Here is a 16,670-nt window from a genome sequence, read left to right as displayed (position 1 = left end):
CCACCTCCATCCTGTCATGGCCAGGAGCCTGGGATCAGCCTTGCAGTGCTGGTTAGGAGACACTTCACTTGTGGTACTTGACTCTTGCAGGACACACATGGTGTGAAGGAAACATCGGCTCCAGGGGATGAGATGGAGGAAGCACATTAATCCAGCAGGTACTCAGGATCCCAGAGGAGATTTAAGGAGTGGGATAAACAGCTCTAACACACCCCTCAGCCTTGCTTGTGAGATAATGGTAAACAAAACAGTAGTGCTGCACAGTCACTGTTCAAACATTGCACAGAGAAGAGATGCCTGCTGAGATTAAGGCTACAAAGGACCTTCCCACAGGTAACAGGTGACTATTGGGCAAATGTTTGTTATGCCAGCCTGAGGGAAAAGGGATCAATCTCCCCTTCCTAAACTCTGCAAGGGAAGCAACTGTAAGCAAGGAACAAATGTAAATGAAAGGCAAGTCACTAGCACTTTATCTTCATACAAACTTGGATCAGCAACTTGCCAGGGAGATGAACAGTAAATCAAAAGGTGACTGACAACAGAGTCATTTTGCACAGAGAGCAGGAAGCGAGGCTGCAGGCAGGGCCACATGCACTTGTCCTACTTAGAATGGTAAATTCCAGATATGCCTCTCCACCAGGCAAACTCTCTACTCCCCACTCAGCTATAAAAAGCAAGATTGTTTGAACCAAAAAGCCAAGAAAGGAAGTGTCTGGGTGCTGCAGCAATGATTCCCTTGGACTGAGAGGGAAAAAGCACACAGCAGGGACAAGCAGAAAGAATGTACCTATAGATATGTACATATACCACAGTGCTGTAATTTTTGTATGTAGCAGTCATGTAAATAAATGTATGGTTTTTATAAGATACATATTATAAAAATCTATAAAGGCATATTTTTAGTAAAAAAACAATGCTCTACTTCTTTTGTAAATAGTTCTCTTCAGAATAAAACAGATCATTTATAGAATACTGCCTCAGTTCTCACCACTTTACTGCGCCCAGCTGCAAAACAAGCTCATTTTTTGAACTGTCATTTAACATCCAACAGCATCTTTGGTGCTGCATCAATCCATATAATTCAGCCAGGTAAAGCCCCTGTCTGTGCTAAGGAGAGAAGGGGCCAGGGCAAAAAACACTGGCAACATTTGTATCTCTTGGTGCACAGGAAAACATGAAGGTGGGTAAATCATCCCATGTGTGTCCTTTGCTGGCCCTTTATGGAGGCAGACTCAAACTGGGGGTTCAGACAGCAGACACAGGCAGGACACACCCAGAGCTGGCAGCAGCTGCAGCTCAGAGCATCCCCATGTGCCCACGAGTCCCCTCCACCTTCTCCCAGAAGGGGCAGAGGAGCAGCCTGGGCAGGGCAAGGGGATGCTGAGGCCACAGCCACAGCTGCAGTTCCTGCACACATTTGTTAAACACATCAATTTCCTGGGAAAGTGAGGAGAGACTCCAGATGCTTTTTAGTCACCTCGGGAGGAGGAGCTTTCAAAGCTCACTGAATACCTTTTGTTGAGCAGAACGACAAAAGATTACAGCACAATCACAGGCATCTCACTCCACACAGAAACAAGCTACCTGTTCCATCCTGCTCTTCCATTCAAACTAAAACAGCAACTAAACATTTGAAAGCATTCATTATGGTTTTTTTCATATCCCCTCTCAGGAAATAACCCTTTACACACAGCAGGAGAGCTCACCCCTGGCTTGCCACCCTCCACCTCCAGGTGGTGGACAGCAGAGGAAACAGAGCCTCAAAAAAAAAAGATTTGGCAGCTTGTAACCTTTATTTTTAGTTTTTTAAAATTATTTAAAAAGCATAATTAGAAACTTTCATTACAGAAATAATCCTAGCAAACCAGTTAGACATTCCATTGCTCAACATTTAGGAAACTTCACATCAGCACCACTAGAGACACAGTCCCCACCCCCTCCAATTGAACAGTGATGGCAAGAGCAGAGGTAACTGCTCCTCTACAGCCAGCTCTGGGGAAAAAGAAAATGGAATTCCCACCTTCATTCAGGAAGCTGGACCTGGATTGACAGAATTCCAACCACAGCCATAAAAGCCTGGACTCAAAGAGGACCAATTTTTCCATATAAGAGAACACTCCAGGCTTGGGTGCACCATTTCCTCATTTTATTGCATCATTTCCAGTAAATTCAGACATGTTCTGCCTATATGAAGTTACTGCCTCCTAGATCTGCACACAGCTACCAACAAGATTCCCAAAGTAACACAGCTGGGCCCCCAATCTGCAGGGGGAGCCCCCCCAGGACAGCTCCAGGGACTGGCCCAGCTCCTCCCAGAACACAGCACATTCCACACTGGGGAGCAGACAGGATGGACTGGTGTGACCTAAGCCACCACTTCCCACAGCCACTCGAGTCTTACAATGATCCCAGCTCACTCCAGCTCTTGGTTACCAATGCAGGATATGTGAAGAACAGAGATGGGTGAAGGCAGCTGGATCTGTATCCCCAGCACCTGAACCCATTAAAACCCCATGTGTTACACATTCATTGTTTGCACTTCAGAAAAAGTCTTTAAAGTGATTGATTGTGATGTGATTGTATCATCAGGGCTCTTCCCACAACCTGAAAAATCTAAAAAAATGCAGGCAAAACAAGTGACTAAAATTGAGCCTCTTCTGGGGAAAGGGTGAGGAAGGGAGAGAAGTGGGCTGGTTCCAAACTCATGGACATGGGTGAATCACTTCCTACCAAACTAAGGACAGCAATTCCATAGGGCCACTTACTGGCACGTGGAGTATGTTCACTTCAAGGCCTTAAAGGAAGTCATACCCTCCATGCCTTTCAAGGTAAAATTATTTTTTAATATTATTTAGGCAATAATTCATGTGCTGAGCATGTCCTTTCAGCCCAGACATTTGATATTTTAGTTACACACACATACACTCTCCACCTTTAACTACAACTATTCAGGCTGAGGAAGTGAGCCCTTGTTTTCCCAGAAAGGCTGACGAGGGCCAGGAAAATGTTGCTGAGCACAGCAAGCCCAGTTTGTTTCCAAGTGTGATCCTCCACCACCACATTACCCAAGCAAGCAAGCTTTCCATTTCTTTGCATTAAACAGCAGTCCTCCTTCCTAACAGAAAAATCCTGGGAATGATCCTGCAGCTTTCATATTCAGACATCAATAAGAAGAGCTGGATTTTTTTTTTTCCATGCCTTTTCTCTCTCAAAAACAAAAGCTTTGCCACCAAAATTCACATTCAAGTTCAGATTGCCTATCTGTGGACAGGGCAACAAGGAGAAGTTTGGGGTTTTTGGCAGAATCACATGATTTTTGTTCTTCTCAAAAGAAATGGACCCTCACTTAGGACACTGGCAGAACCAGAAGCAGAGGTCAAAGTTGTTAAACTTTGCTTTAACCAAACAAAAAAAAAAAAAGTTTTATCCAAACAAATCCCACTTCTGCAGGTCAGTTTGTGTTCCAGTATCTCGATACAAACTACAGGAGAGCACAGGTACAGCTGGGCTGCAGCACAAGGAGGTGAAACCCAAGGATCCAGCCACAAATCTGGATGATGGCAAGCTGAATTCCAGGCCCCAGAAGCAGCTCCAGCTGCCAGCCCAGGGGCTGGTGAAATGAAACCCCAGGCTCCAGCAGCAACACCTGCAATCCTGGTACCTAGAAAAACACAGCCTGAGCCCCAGGAAAAGCCTGGGACTCCAGGAGAAGCCAGGGGCCCCAGGGGCACCAGTTGCCAGCCTGGATCCCAACAGAAATGCAGCTGGAGGCCCCAGGAAGCAGAAGCTGCCAGCCTGGGGCCAACTCAAATTAAGAACTTTTAAACTTTTTCTTTAAAAAGATGAACTCTGCAGTCCATGATTGGTTGACATTAAGAAGGCAGAAGCCAAAGCAACAACAGGGAGGCGAGGCTGGTTAAAGCAATATACATTATATACAAACTCTTGGTTAATTAGTCCACTTGGTAGGCAACGTCCTTCTTGTCTACAAGGCGCACTGGAATGAGCAGGGGAGGAGAGGGGGGCAAGATTCCATCCCACACCTTCTTGGCACTGCAGTGGAAAGGTGCCAGCGCCTCTTGATAGAAAACATGGAGAAAAAATAATCTTTAAATAACGGCACAAAACTGAGCAAGTCCTCCCAAAGCCTGCCCCAGTGGAATTGCCCGAGTCTAGCTGGAGGGGCTGATCTGTCTGAGAGCAGAGTCTCTGCAGCAGGGAAGGGCCATTAGCAGCACCTCTTCTTCCTTTTACTGTTCTTCGTTAGCTTCACCACATCGTTCTGTTGCTGCTGTTGCTGCTTTGCTAAGTTTTCTTTCTTTGCTCGCAGGACAAGCTCTGTAATGCAATTAAACATCTGCAAGAGAAACAAGCACACTCAGACCACCCCAGAACTCGGGCTGGCTCCTGGGGGGTGCTGGAAGCCATTCCCCTTTTCTATTCATTTTTCATGCCAGTAATGCTTCAGAGACCTTCCCCAACCCACTATGGCCCAAGTGGAAATCCAGTATCTGTTCCCAGCCCACTCCCAAATTAACAGTACTTTCATCCCTTTTTCCAAACCAGTAAATAAAACCAGGACAGTTTGGCAGCTGTGGCCAGGAGTGAGGCCTGAGCAGTTCTACCTCCTATCAGCATTCTCAAGTCTTTCCTGCCTAATATGTGAGCACTGTAAAGCTGCTGAAAATGCAGTGTGGGCTCCTTCATTTTGCTTCCCCAACTCTTCCAAGAACAGCTGAATGTCTCTTTTTGACATTTTACCTACTACTTGCAACTTGTTACAAGCACTTTTTCTTTCTCAATGGGAAGAATGGAATTTTTATCTCTTCCCACACCATTATCCCCAAATCATTATATCTCTACTCTTCTAAACATTGTATTACCTCTTCCACATTAATATTTTCTTTGGCGCTGGTCTCAAACAATTGGATCTCCATCTGCCCAGCAAATTTATAGGCATCTTCTGTTTCTACCACTTTTCGGTCTGGGTCATCATTCTTATTGCCCACTAGAAAAGGAAAGAGAATAGAAGTCAGTTTGGTATTTCAGCAGGCCAGCACTAAATGAGATGCTGTACCTCCCTAATTACCCACCTAGTATCCTGCAGACATCATCACAGTTTTGATTAATTTCATGCAACCACCGTTTTACATTCACAAAAGATTCTGCGCTCGTTACGTCGTAGACAACGATGACCCCGTGTGTTCCTCTGTAATACCTGTGGGGCACAACAGGACAGCAAATGGTAACTCAAGAGATCACCTTCTCTTCTACTGAACTTCTACAGGATTCACAACAAATCCTCAAGTTATGGTCATCATGTGCCCCCATTTTCTTCCCACTGAAGCTCATGCAGCTCTTTTATAGCAGCTTGGTCCCAGGCTATTCCTCCAAAGCTACAGAGCTCCCTGATCATTCACTCTGTATAAACACGTTTCCAAGTCCAAAGACTTCTCAAATCTTCCTTGTTCAGGTTGTCAAGACCTTCAAAGATGAATGCTGTCCTCCAGCTACAGGAACAAAGGCAATGACTCCAGCACATGCTCAGAACTGGCTGTGATGTCAACCTTGGGGCTGTGTAAGCTACATCAAGTTTTTGCAGTAATTCCGTTATCTTGTGAAAGATCACTTAGACTAAAATTTCAGCAGATCTCCAAATAAACCCAACCTTCAGTCACAGTTCTTTCAAGCTCTCAGAAATTTCTGTCTTGTTGAGCGACTGTGTTCTGATCACACCTTCCTACTCAACAGATCGACTCCATATGTGCATTCAATACACTCTGCTACCTTCAGCCATTAAAAATAAGCTTTATTTCAGTTTATTCCCATTAGTATTGGGCAACTAGCACCTTTAAAAGATGATGCACAAGTCTGATATTCAAGAAAAATATCTGAATTCGGGTTTCAACATTATCACCTGCACAAAGCTACCAAAGACAGACAGTATGTGCACCATGAATATGCTAAATAAAAAACCAGCAAGCTCTACCTTCCCAGACTTCAGCCACGATCCCAAGGCTACCAGGTACATTCCCTATTGCAAATTAGGCAGCTGTGACCCAAAAAAAAAAAAAGTAATTGAAACAGGGAAACAGTTAACAGCGAGGTCTTCATCAGGATCCATTTTCTATATTATGCATAACTTTATTCTTTTCCTTCCATCCTCTTTTCTTTCTTCTGATCAATATTAAAATTTTTAATAAAATAAATTCAAGAAACAAGCCTGCAAAACTGAGGATCTTCCCTGAAATTATGACAGCATTCCTAGACCTTGCTGTCTATCACAAGCACTTCTTGCAGTACATCCATTGCACTTCAGAGATGTCCACTGTGACCATTCTGCTCCTCTTTGATTTTACCAACTCAGCAAACACACCTTTGAACTTCAAAGCCTTTAGATCTAACCCAAACACACCTTTGAGAAGACCTCAAAGCTTCAGCTCACTTTGCTGCTGAAGTGCTTAAGCAAGTCACTGTCTTGTCTCTTCCCACCTCCAGCCTCATCTCATCTCATTGTAGAACAAGAGAAGCCACCTGCCCTCATACACATCAGACTTGCAGAGAGGCACAGACCACCCCCAGAGTCACACACCTTCCTCTCCTGATCCCCCTGCAGTGACAGTGCTCCTCCATGATGCTCTGCAGCAGTAGAACATTCTGTTCCCACTGCCTGTCTGGGCACTTGCAAAGACACTCAAATACTTCTCCCATGTCATGTTTTACCACTGATTTACATTTGCTGCCCTTGACAAGAACTAACTCAGGTAAGAATTCTTTATTCCCAGCTTGTAAGAAATCCTGCACTTCCAAATGTTCTAGTCCATTCGCAGTCAGATCTTTCAACAACTTCAAAACTTGCTACAGCACTGCATTTGTGCTTTACTTGATTACAACTCAACTTTATTCATAACTTGGATCCTTTAGAGGGAAAAGTACTCCATGGCCTGAATCCACATGTTGCAAAAATAACCCATCCTCTCCTGTCACTAGCATGCCTTGCACACTATTTTAATGAATCCTGTTTTGTGTGATAACATCAGAAAGGGAAAAATCCCCAATCCTACCAACACACTGGATTTCTCCACAGCTCAACAATATTATCTTTATCTTCAAGCTCTCCCATATCATCACCTAGTATTTTAATTCAGCAGCCCTCAGGCTGATCTACACTTCCTCCAAGACTGAGCACTGCATTTGCTAAGACAAGGCTCAGCCCTGGTGAAGCGTGGTGCTCCAGGTGCACCTACCTGGAGCTGCTTCGTTCTGCTGCACCCCTGCAGCCCAGCCTGGCACCCCTGCAGCCCAGCCTGGCACCCCTGCAGCCCAGCCTGGCACCCCTGCAGCCCAGCCTGGCACCCCTGCAGCCCAGCCTGGCACCCCTGCAGCCCAGCCTGGCACCCCTGCAGCCCAGCAGAGCATCCTGCTGCTCCTCCCTTGCCCACACACCTACATTTTCTCCTAAGCAAAGCATGTGATGTTGGGGAGGGAAAGCAGGCAGCCTGCCCGCACCGATCCCGCTCCTGACACATCAGCACCGCCGGATTTTGCTCCTGGGATGGGCTGTGGGCTGGACCCTGCAGCAGAGACCACCATAGCAATGAGAACCTGCAGGAGCTTGGAGCTCCTGCCACTGATATTGCCAACCACCTCACCAGAAACAGCTTCCTTTGTGCAAGACAGCAACCTCTGACTCCTGCTGAGTGCCTACCAGCATACACTGCTTCTATTTTTGGAAGGGAAAATTGTCTGGCACATCATTCTAGAAAGGTTGCCAGCCCCTCATCTACACTAAAATGTCATTTTCTCTATTCTCTGGCTGGCATTGGCTGTTGAGAGAGATAAGCCTGAGAGATACGACCACGACTACCTGTTATTCTCTACCTCAAGTCCCATAGCACACACTTTTTTTATTCAAAAAGCTGGTCATGCCATTTGCTGTCACTTGTTAGATACAGCTCTGCAACCTAGGTAACATTTTCAGCTTAACAAGTACAGCAAAGCTTCTCCAGCCCCAAATGCAGGACAGTACTAGAAAACAAAATTTGATTTATCTTATCCCATACTTCAACTTCCAAAATGATGCAGTGCAGAATTGCTTTTATAACAGGCTGTGGGCTTTGGCGAGTAGAGAACAGATGGGGCTTTTGGCATTCAGGGAGGAGTAGGTGTAAATTTTGTGCTTTTGGCAACCAAGAGGTAGTTGAGACTTTGACACAAGGGAAAGAATGTCTTATCTCCTTCCCATCCACATTTTTGGGGAAATGGAGAGCACAGAAATGAGAGCAGAAGAAACCCGAAGTCCTTGATCTGAGCCTCTCGGTCACAGACTGATGCTAGCTGGGGCTGCTCTGCCATGTACTCTGCAAACCCCCAAAGCACCTGCTGGTGCAAACAGCTTCATGAAATACAGAAATAAATGTTCTAGACCAGTTATTCATGTTAAGAGTATCCATGAAAGTATCTTCCTGAGGAAAAAGACAACCAAACCTCACCAGTGTACACCCATGGATGCTTGGTAGTAGCCAACAATCTGGAAGAGTTCCCTACACCTAGAGGCTTTATATTTAGCCAAGGTGTGGAAAAGGCTGAAGAATGCCAACATTTAAGTTGAAATAAACACCTTATTGCTTGTTCTACCAGCACTAGAATGAAACTGGGGGTTACCCAAACTGAACATTCTGCATCCCACTGTCACATCCCTGAACCTTGAGAAACACAAGGGAACATTTGCCACTCGCTGGGGCATTCCCTACTGCAAGACACCAGTGAGAAAGTTCTCATACTCCCTCTAGCAATTCCTTCCCAATATTAACATCTGGAGTTATAACAACCAGTTTCATGGAGCACAGCATGAGCTAAGTCAGATTTAAAAGAGACACTATGTGGGTCCAGTAGGACCCATATGTTGTTTTTTTCAGGAAAATATGTAACTGTCAAATGTGAGAGACAGGTCACTGGTTTAATCCAGCTTCTTTATTCATACTTCACTACTTTGCACCACACATTTCCTTCATTTTTTCATTCATCTAGAATTCTAACCATTTCCAGAGACTTCTAATAATCTAGTTTCATACTCATCTTCCTTTCAAGTTCTTGGAAGCACATCTATTGTCAGTCAGACCATTCTTTTAACTACGAGCCTTTTAGTCATATCTGCTTTACAAGACACAGCAATTCTAACATCTCAAAGATCTTATCCCTCTCTCAAACATGCCATTCCACAGGAAACCATGGCAGAAATTCCCTCTGCTATCACTATTCATCCTGAGCTGGCATCTGACAGCTATTATGTAAAGCTTGAATCCTAAACCCACAGTCCTGAATCAGGACAAAGTAGTCCTGTCTACAAGAGGAAATCAAGTACAGGGACTGGCTGTTCATGCATTTTAAGTATTCCTGCTAATACAGCTGCGTCCTGGCATGCTAAATCCCTGGTGAATTTAAATCAAATTTAATTTGGATGACATTCCATGGCAACCAAATTCACACAGATCAGCCTCTCCTCCCAGGAGGCACCAGCTAGCCCAGTATTTCCACATTTAACAGACAATAAAACCAGCTGCCTTTATACTTCTTAGTTAGTCTGAAATTCTGATCTAGTTTCATTTTCTAGAGCTTCTGCAGAATACTCCAGACCAACTTGATTTCTGTTCCTTAACAGTTTTATTCTGCTTTTCAGCTTTTGACTGTAGCTACAGTCACGTGAAATCAAACTAGTACAACCTTTTAATGTTTCCCAATTTTCCACTATTAACTTCCTACCACCTCTACCACTTTGCAGTTCTAAGTCCACAAAGCAGCAGTACCAACCTATTACTGTAATTACCAGATGGGTTCTAATTTCAGGCTTGCTTGCCAAGTTTGGCTCAACATCAATCTGAACTCTGCCTTTCACTGTAAAGGGACTCCTTGACCTACTGTAATCCTGAAGGAACTACCTTTTATATTCTTAACTTCAGTCTAAACCTCAGTCTAGTCAAAGACTAGGCAGATTACTACATTCTGTTGACAGGGCACTCACACTCCACCCATTTTATAAGAACAAGCAAGATTACTTAATTTGTCAGCCAGTTTAGGATAAATACATCTGCTATTTACTTTACCAATAAATGAAAAAAAAAAAAAACCAAAAAACCAAAAAAAAAACCCAAAAAAAAAACCCCAAAAACAAGCCAGCCAGAATAATTTCTAAAATTTAGCTCTTGTTATCACCTGGTTTTATAGATGATATGATTAGGAACACTAGACAGGCACAGCCAACCAACCTAGCAAGAGGAGGCCGCATCCCACTATAATCAGCATTCCCAAAGTGTTTTCCTCAACACTTCACGTGCACTTGGAACCCATAAACTTCTCAGCACAGAATTGCAAAAAATGCTGATGTTTTTCCTTGCCCATGGAGAATTCTGTAACTACCAGAGCTAAGGCAGAAACCCCAAAAGTCAAATATGCCTCACTTGTGTAAAAAGCAATGTAAAAGGAAGGAGCAGCAGAGCTCCAACAGGTCAGGGCACAAACCCCTCAAACCATTTCAGCTGATCTATTTGAAATGTTAATCAAGACAAGGCTTTACACAAAACAGTGCGCAGAGTCCGATGCACAGCTATTCCCGTTGGCAGAAGGAATCCTCCTTTGCTGCTATTCCCTCAGTGGGAATACACACACCATGGCTTCCTAGGCTGGCTGGCATCAGCCCCACGAGCTGGGGCTCATTCCTGAGCCCCGAGTGGCGTCGGGGAATCTGCAAACAGGAAGGCCATGTGCTGACTCAGCAGCAGCGAGCCGCCCGTCACAGCTGACGGGGCCGCAGCGCTGCTCGCTGCCTCCCCCTCACCACTTCCTTCCCAAAGCTGCTGCAGCGCTCCAACAAGAAGTGATGTCACACACAGGAACCCTTCAAGAGGCAACCCAGCTTTTTTCAAGCTAAACACTTAAGAAACAATGGAAGTAACCCAGTAATATCCGTATAGGAGTGCAGAGGAAAGGGGCGGTGCACGCATCACGTTCAACTTTGCCATTTCCAGTGCTTTAGACATAACACAGATGTGACCAATCTCCTTATTTTCAGGTCTGAGTAAATTAATCAATGCTCTCAAATAAGAGCCAAAGGAGAAGTGAGTCATGAAAGACCAAGTGAAACACATGTATCTTTCAAGAATTATTTTGGTTAAAACCCAAGGAAACAAAAGTTCCATTTGCAAGTGCAATTTTCCCCTCTTCCCCCCCATGAGCAGTCCACCTTCACTGCAATCAGTTTACAAACACATTTTATTCTTAGTTCCCACCAGCGCAGTTCTAGGTGTGGTTTCTTCAGGAACAGGAAAAGCTCTGCACACGCTATTCAAAAGGACAATGAGTTCGAATCTGAATTCCAACCAAGGAAAAGGTTAATATCACATGTGGGCGTCTGCTTCAGCAGAACTCCACACAAAGATAGCTGCTAAAGCATTTGTCCTAAAGGAAAACCAGGGATCAGAAATGCTACTCTTCAATCTCCAAGCTGCTCATTAGTTATATGACACTGACAGAGGGTGTGCACTCTGTGCTTCTGCAGTGCATTCAGAGGATGAACCTGGACAGGCACAGAGACAAGCTGTGTACTATATGCAGTCTGGTACCTCCAGTTCTACCATTTGGAAACCAGCAGCAGAGGACTAAGACAAAGCCACCACAGAAATGCATAGAAGGGTGAGGAATCTGAAATCCCAGTTCCAAACCTTGCCAGGATACGACCACCACAGTAAGTTCTGACACAGCTCAGGGAAGTGTCACTGTACAGACCACAGAGCCATCATTAGTTAATCAGCTGCAACACTAAAGTATCTAAGGCCAGCTCTGGGAGTGGGAGGTGCAGGCCCAAAGGCACACAGCACACAGGCTGGTACTCACGTTGATGTAATTGTCCGGAAGCGCTCTTGGCCAGCCGTGTCCCAGATCTGCAGCTTCACCTTCTCTCCATTGATCTCAACTGTCCGGATTTTAAAATCCACTCCAATGGTGGTAATGTAGCTGCCTGGAGGGAAAGCGTGGGGAAGTGAGAACCTAAGTCTTGTTTATTTTGGATGTCCCAGAGCACACTTCTTGAGCACTACTTGGCAGCAGCTCAGACTGGACAAGAGAACAAGGTTCCCCATATCTGCTTACTGCTTAAAATGCCTTGCATCATGCTGATCTGCATATTTTTATCTGTAGCTAACAGCTTTTTCCTAGCCATAAAACCACTTCTCCCATGCCACCTTTAAAACTAAAAGCTCAGAGTTACAAAGTAAAATTACTATTTTTCTATCCCATTTATCAAGAGTATGCATCCAAACATCTCAAGAAATAGACAGTAACTATGAGAGCATTTCACTTGTGAAAATTTTGAGACAACGCTTCGCTTTAAACACTTGTGCAAACACTTACTTTGAATAGTCTGTTCTAAGAGTTTCCTCCCAATAAATTGGTTATATCAGAAATGTAAGTGGTTTACCACAATACTCAATCATTCTAAATCCCAAATGGCTAATAGGAAGTCTGCAGAGAGCACAGCATAACCTAAACCACCTAAGCTATTTCTGGAACCACCTCAGTATTTCAATACTCAGGGACTTCCAGCTGCCAGTGAAGATCAGACAGGATGGCCTGCAGGCTTATACCAAAGATGCAAAGCATGATGCATTCCCAGCAGAGCTACCAGTGGGCAAACACAGATTCCTCACCAGCCAGCAGCACTGGAGCAAACCTAGAACATTTCACTTACTGAAGGAAACAAACTACTCACCTGAGAAGGTATTATCTGCAAAACGCAACAGCAAACTGCTCTTGCCCACACCTACAACAAACAAACACAGCAAATCTTTCAATACAGTCATCCTGGGGGGCAGGAACATAGCAGTGTTTACCCATCCATTGCATAAAAATTAGCACATCATTTAGTACCATCCACTTTGACTGCTCATCTCCACACCCTCCTTGGAGATTTGACCAAGCACAGTCACCCCAAGACTCAGGATGCTTCTGGTAGCAGTGCAGGGAAGGGGGGACTTGAGCTCTTCCTCCTCCAGTCCTCAGCAATCCCTCCAACAGCAGCTTCTGAACTGTGGGCAGTTCAAGAGGTCAGAGAAGAATAACAACTAAAAGCAAGTTTACAATCAGGAGGCTTACATCTGCTAGGGAAAGAGCCAAAGCTGAGCATGTCCTGTGAATTAACAAGTGCTCAGAACACTGCTCTGAATTCAGCACTCTATTGAATTCCACTTGCACATCACGGGTGACGTCAGTAACACCCCTGCCTACCTCCCGTTCTGTGTGGAATCTGGGCTGCTCTGACAATCACACACTACAGAGCTCACATTAGCATGGCCACAGTCTAACAGAAGCCTAAACCAAACAGCAACTGGGAATTACTGTCCTGTACTGCCATCAAAAACAGCCTTGTTCCACATCTAACAGGAAGGACACATCCAGGTTTTCCACAAGTGATGGTTTGCACCCTGATCACACCCTGTTGCAGGGAAGCATTTTTCATAGTGCTACAGACAAGAACTGTAAGAAACTCATTCCTGCACAGCCATCCAAGGGAATCTGGGTATCCAAATGCCTCCATGTTGTTATCTCTGCATAACATCTCTGCTGTTAATGACCCTTCCTCCCCAGAACAAATCTGCTATGGCATGAATAGGAAATTCAACTTCACCAGGGTAATTGTCTATTAAATCTTTTCAGGTAGAAGTTATTCAAGGTAATTATCTTGATGATGCATAACTTGCAAGTTCTTCTTAATAGAAGACTGCAAAAGCTATGCAGAACTCCTGTTCTCAGCTGCTGGCATGTGACAACAGCTACCATCAAAAAATAAAAACCAAGCTAAAAATCTGCATGATTACAGTAAGCCAGGTCTTATTTGCAGAGTTCAAATCACCAGCCATCTGGAGAAGCCATGCTCATTTTTCATTGCTACCAAGCTAAGGAGGAAAAGAGGAAAGGAACAAAAAAATACAAAGATGTAGCACTGATCTAATCAATACCTCTGAGCTCAAAAAAGATAGCAGAGCAGTTCCTGTACTTAAACAGAGGACTGGTTATTTAGTAAGAGTTAACACTCTGCAAATACCAGCAACTAAGAAAAAAATAAGAAACTAAGATAAAACAAGAATGCTTCAGCAGCAAGGGCTGTGCTTCTTGACCAAGCAGCGTCCAGCTCAGTGAAAGGCAAGAAGGAGCAGGAACCCGCGGAGCTGTCAGAGCCCAGGCAGCCCAGAGCTGCACATGACACTGCTCTGTCACACTGCCCTCCACTGCACAAGCTGCACAGCTCCCTGCACGCTGGCAGCTTCCAGAGAGAAGGAACCTCCCCAACTCGGCAAGCTCTCCATGCTGCCAGTGACAGTGATCCCACTAAACAAACACTGCCTGACCCACACCGTTCACGTGGAGAGAAACCACACTCTTGGTGACCCCACACTTCCCACTCTGAGCTGTTTGAAATCTGAAGAGAAGGCTCACAGGGACCCCAGCTTGTTGAAGACAGCAAAATGAAACAAAACAAAACAAAAAAAAGGCCTATTGACTTTGCATAGTTAAAATTAAAAGCAAATTTCAGTGTCAGAGAAGATTCTGAGACCCGTATCTTACTGAATGGCAGAATGAATTAAAGAAGCAGATGCAAAGCTCAGATCATCTGTATTATTTTTAAATATCTGGCACAGCTGAAATCACTAGCAGCTTTTCAAGATGACCTGTTCTAAAAACACACAAACCTACTACCCTCTTGACAGATTTGCATAGAGGGGAAAGCAGATGAGACAGAAATATCCTATCCAGTAACAGTCCACTTCTTATTGCAGGGAATAAATGTCAATAAACAAGGATAGCAAACTGTTTTGTGAAAGCAGGGACAAAGCCTTCCTGTTGAGGTTAGCAAAAACGAAACCAAAGAAAAATCAATAGTCAAACTACAGAGGGAGATTTAATTACAGCAGAAAACCACAGACAGCCTGACAATTCTCACAACACTCCTTTCACTGGCTGCACTATAGGGATCTTACTCAAGAAGACTGAGCTGAGAAAATGTATTTAATTGTTTAAAATGAGAAGTCTTCCTCAGAGTTTTCACCATCCTGTTTATCTTGCCTGGACAGTTTTGGAACTCATCAGCAAGCAACAGAGTTACTGCTCTACTCAGAATGCAGCATTTGGTTGTAATAATCCACCGGCTCCCAGAACTGCCTGGGGTTTAAGCTGCTCTGAAGCTCTTGTCCTGTCTCCCTCCTTAGAGCCCTTCATGCAGACACAGTTTAGCCTAGAATAAAACATTTTTTACATCAAGCTAAAGCTTCTGAAGGTGACAAGCGCCAAAATCGTGCAACATTTCTCTTTCATCCAAGAGCTGTGCCTCGCAGCATGCCGGGACCTGCCGCCCCACGGACCACACCTCTGTTAAAAGAAGAGGGTGGATGCACCCTTCTCCAGCTTATGGAAATTCAACTGGAAGCTGCTGGAGTGCTACCAACACCGAGCTGCACCGGCGGCAGCGACATTCCCAGCCCCAATTCCTGTGTTCCCAGACCAAAGCACCAGACACTGGCTCGGCTCACATGCTCAGCCCTCCAGAAGTTTCTGAGGTTGCTGCAGAAGTATTTAAAGGTCTACTTGCAAAAAAAACCTCAAACTACGCCTTTATCTCCTGTTTTTAGATATTTGCATCTTATACTGTAACGAGAAATACACAAAGCTACCAGCTCTTCCAGGATTTATTTTTTAAAAATAGGGAACTCCAGAACTGAGAATTCAGGCTGAAGCACAGGAAAAGTCTTAAGGAATAATTAAGGTAATAATGACTGCTAAAGCGTACTAGCTGCCACACTGGAAACAATAGTCCTTAGGGCAGCCAGCCCTTCCCATCGATCCCTAAACTGCCTGTCACAGGGGAAGGGAATTCCCTCCTCATCCCAGCAACAGATTAGTGGGCGCCGTCAAAACATGCTCTCGCCAAGGTTGATGCCGGCAGCGCTGCCGGTGCCGTCCTGACTTCTACGTGTCTAATCTGCCTTTTCCCAAACCCAGCCAAGCTATTTACCATAATATCCTGTGGTAGCCAGTTCCGCAGGTTTATCAGATAAAACCTCCCGAAGCCCAAGCGAACGCGCCCCGCCATTCACACACAGCGCGGGGTCCCGGCTCAGCCCCGCGCCGCGGCACCGGCAGCACAACGCCCCGGCCGGAGCCGCCGCCCCTGCCCGGCTCCCCCGCCCCGGCCCCGCCGCCGCTCTCCGGCCCCTCACGGCCCGAGGGGCGGCCACCCCGCCAGCGGCCTACCCACGCCCCCGCGCCGTGCCGCCCGCGCTCACCGCTGTCGCCGATGATGAGCAGCTTGAAGAGGTGGTCGTAGTCCCGGGCCATGGCCGGGGCGCGGCCGCGGGCGGCGGAGCGGGCGGGGGGGGGCGGGGGGCGGCGGCGGCTCCGGCCGGAGCCACTTCCCGGACAAACAGCCGGAACTGACAGCGGGGCCGCCGCCGCGCATGCGCGGGGCCGCCGCCAGGGGCTGCCAGCTGCGCCCCCGCGCCTGCGCCGGCCCCGCCCCGCCCCGCGCCGCGGCTGCGCGGAAACACGGCCGCGCCCTCCCGCGCCCGCGCCTGCGCGCTGGGGCCGGCGGGTGGGGCGGGTGGCGCGCGCCGGCGGCCATGGCG

The 16,670-nt window shown here is 46.0% G+C and overlaps 1 protein-coding gene across 2 annotated transcripts; it reads right to left on the bottom strand.

Annotated features, from left to right (window-relative positions):
• Nucleotides 1-1,774: 1,774 nt before the first annotated feature.
• RAB35 (RAB35, member RAS oncogene family) lies at nt 1,775-16,489 on the bottom strand. 2 transcript variants are annotated; one of them, XM_079323105.1, is made up of 6 exons: nt 16,332-16,489; nt 12,764-12,814; nt 11,890-12,013; nt 5,094-5,218; nt 4,884-5,008; nt 1,775-4,357 (listed from the first exon to the last, which is right to left on the bottom strand). In XM_079323105.1, exons 1-6 carry the CDS (start codon nt 16,381-16,383, stop codon nt 4,229-4,231), a joined length of 606 nt encoding a protein of 201 aa, XP_079179231.1. In that variant the 5' UTR covers nt 16,384-16,489; the 3' UTR covers nt 1,775-4,228. The 2 variants fall into 2 exon arrangements, with proteins under 2 accessions (XP_079179231.1, XP_079179232.1); XM_079323106.1 differs by lacking the exon at nt 12,764-12,814 and having other exon boundaries at nt 16,332-16,413.
• Between the last annotated feature and the right edge of the window lie 181 nt (nt 16,490-16,670).

This window comes from Erithacus rubecula, assembly GCF_903797595.1.
Source record: "Erithacus rubecula genome assembly, chromosome: 19".
Taxonomy (NCBI): domain Eukaryota; kingdom Metazoa; phylum Chordata; class Aves; order Passeriformes; family Muscicapidae; genus Erithacus; species Erithacus rubecula.
This window is presented reverse-complemented; position numbering and strand designations above follow the sequence as displayed.

Coding starts and splice junctions, on each gene's coding strand:
- RAB35 (XM_079323105.1), bottom strand. CDS start 16,383: ATGGCCCGGGACTACGACCACCTCTTCAAGCTGCTCATCATCGGCGAC. Junction 12,815..16,331: donor GCTCATCATCGGCGACAGCG/GTGAGCGCGGGC, acceptor TGTTTGTTGTAG/GTGTGGGCAAGAGCAGTTTG. Junction 4,358..4,883: donor AAAATATTAATGTGGAAGAG/GTAATACAATGT, acceptor TTTCTCTTGCAG/ATGTTTAATTGCATTACAGA.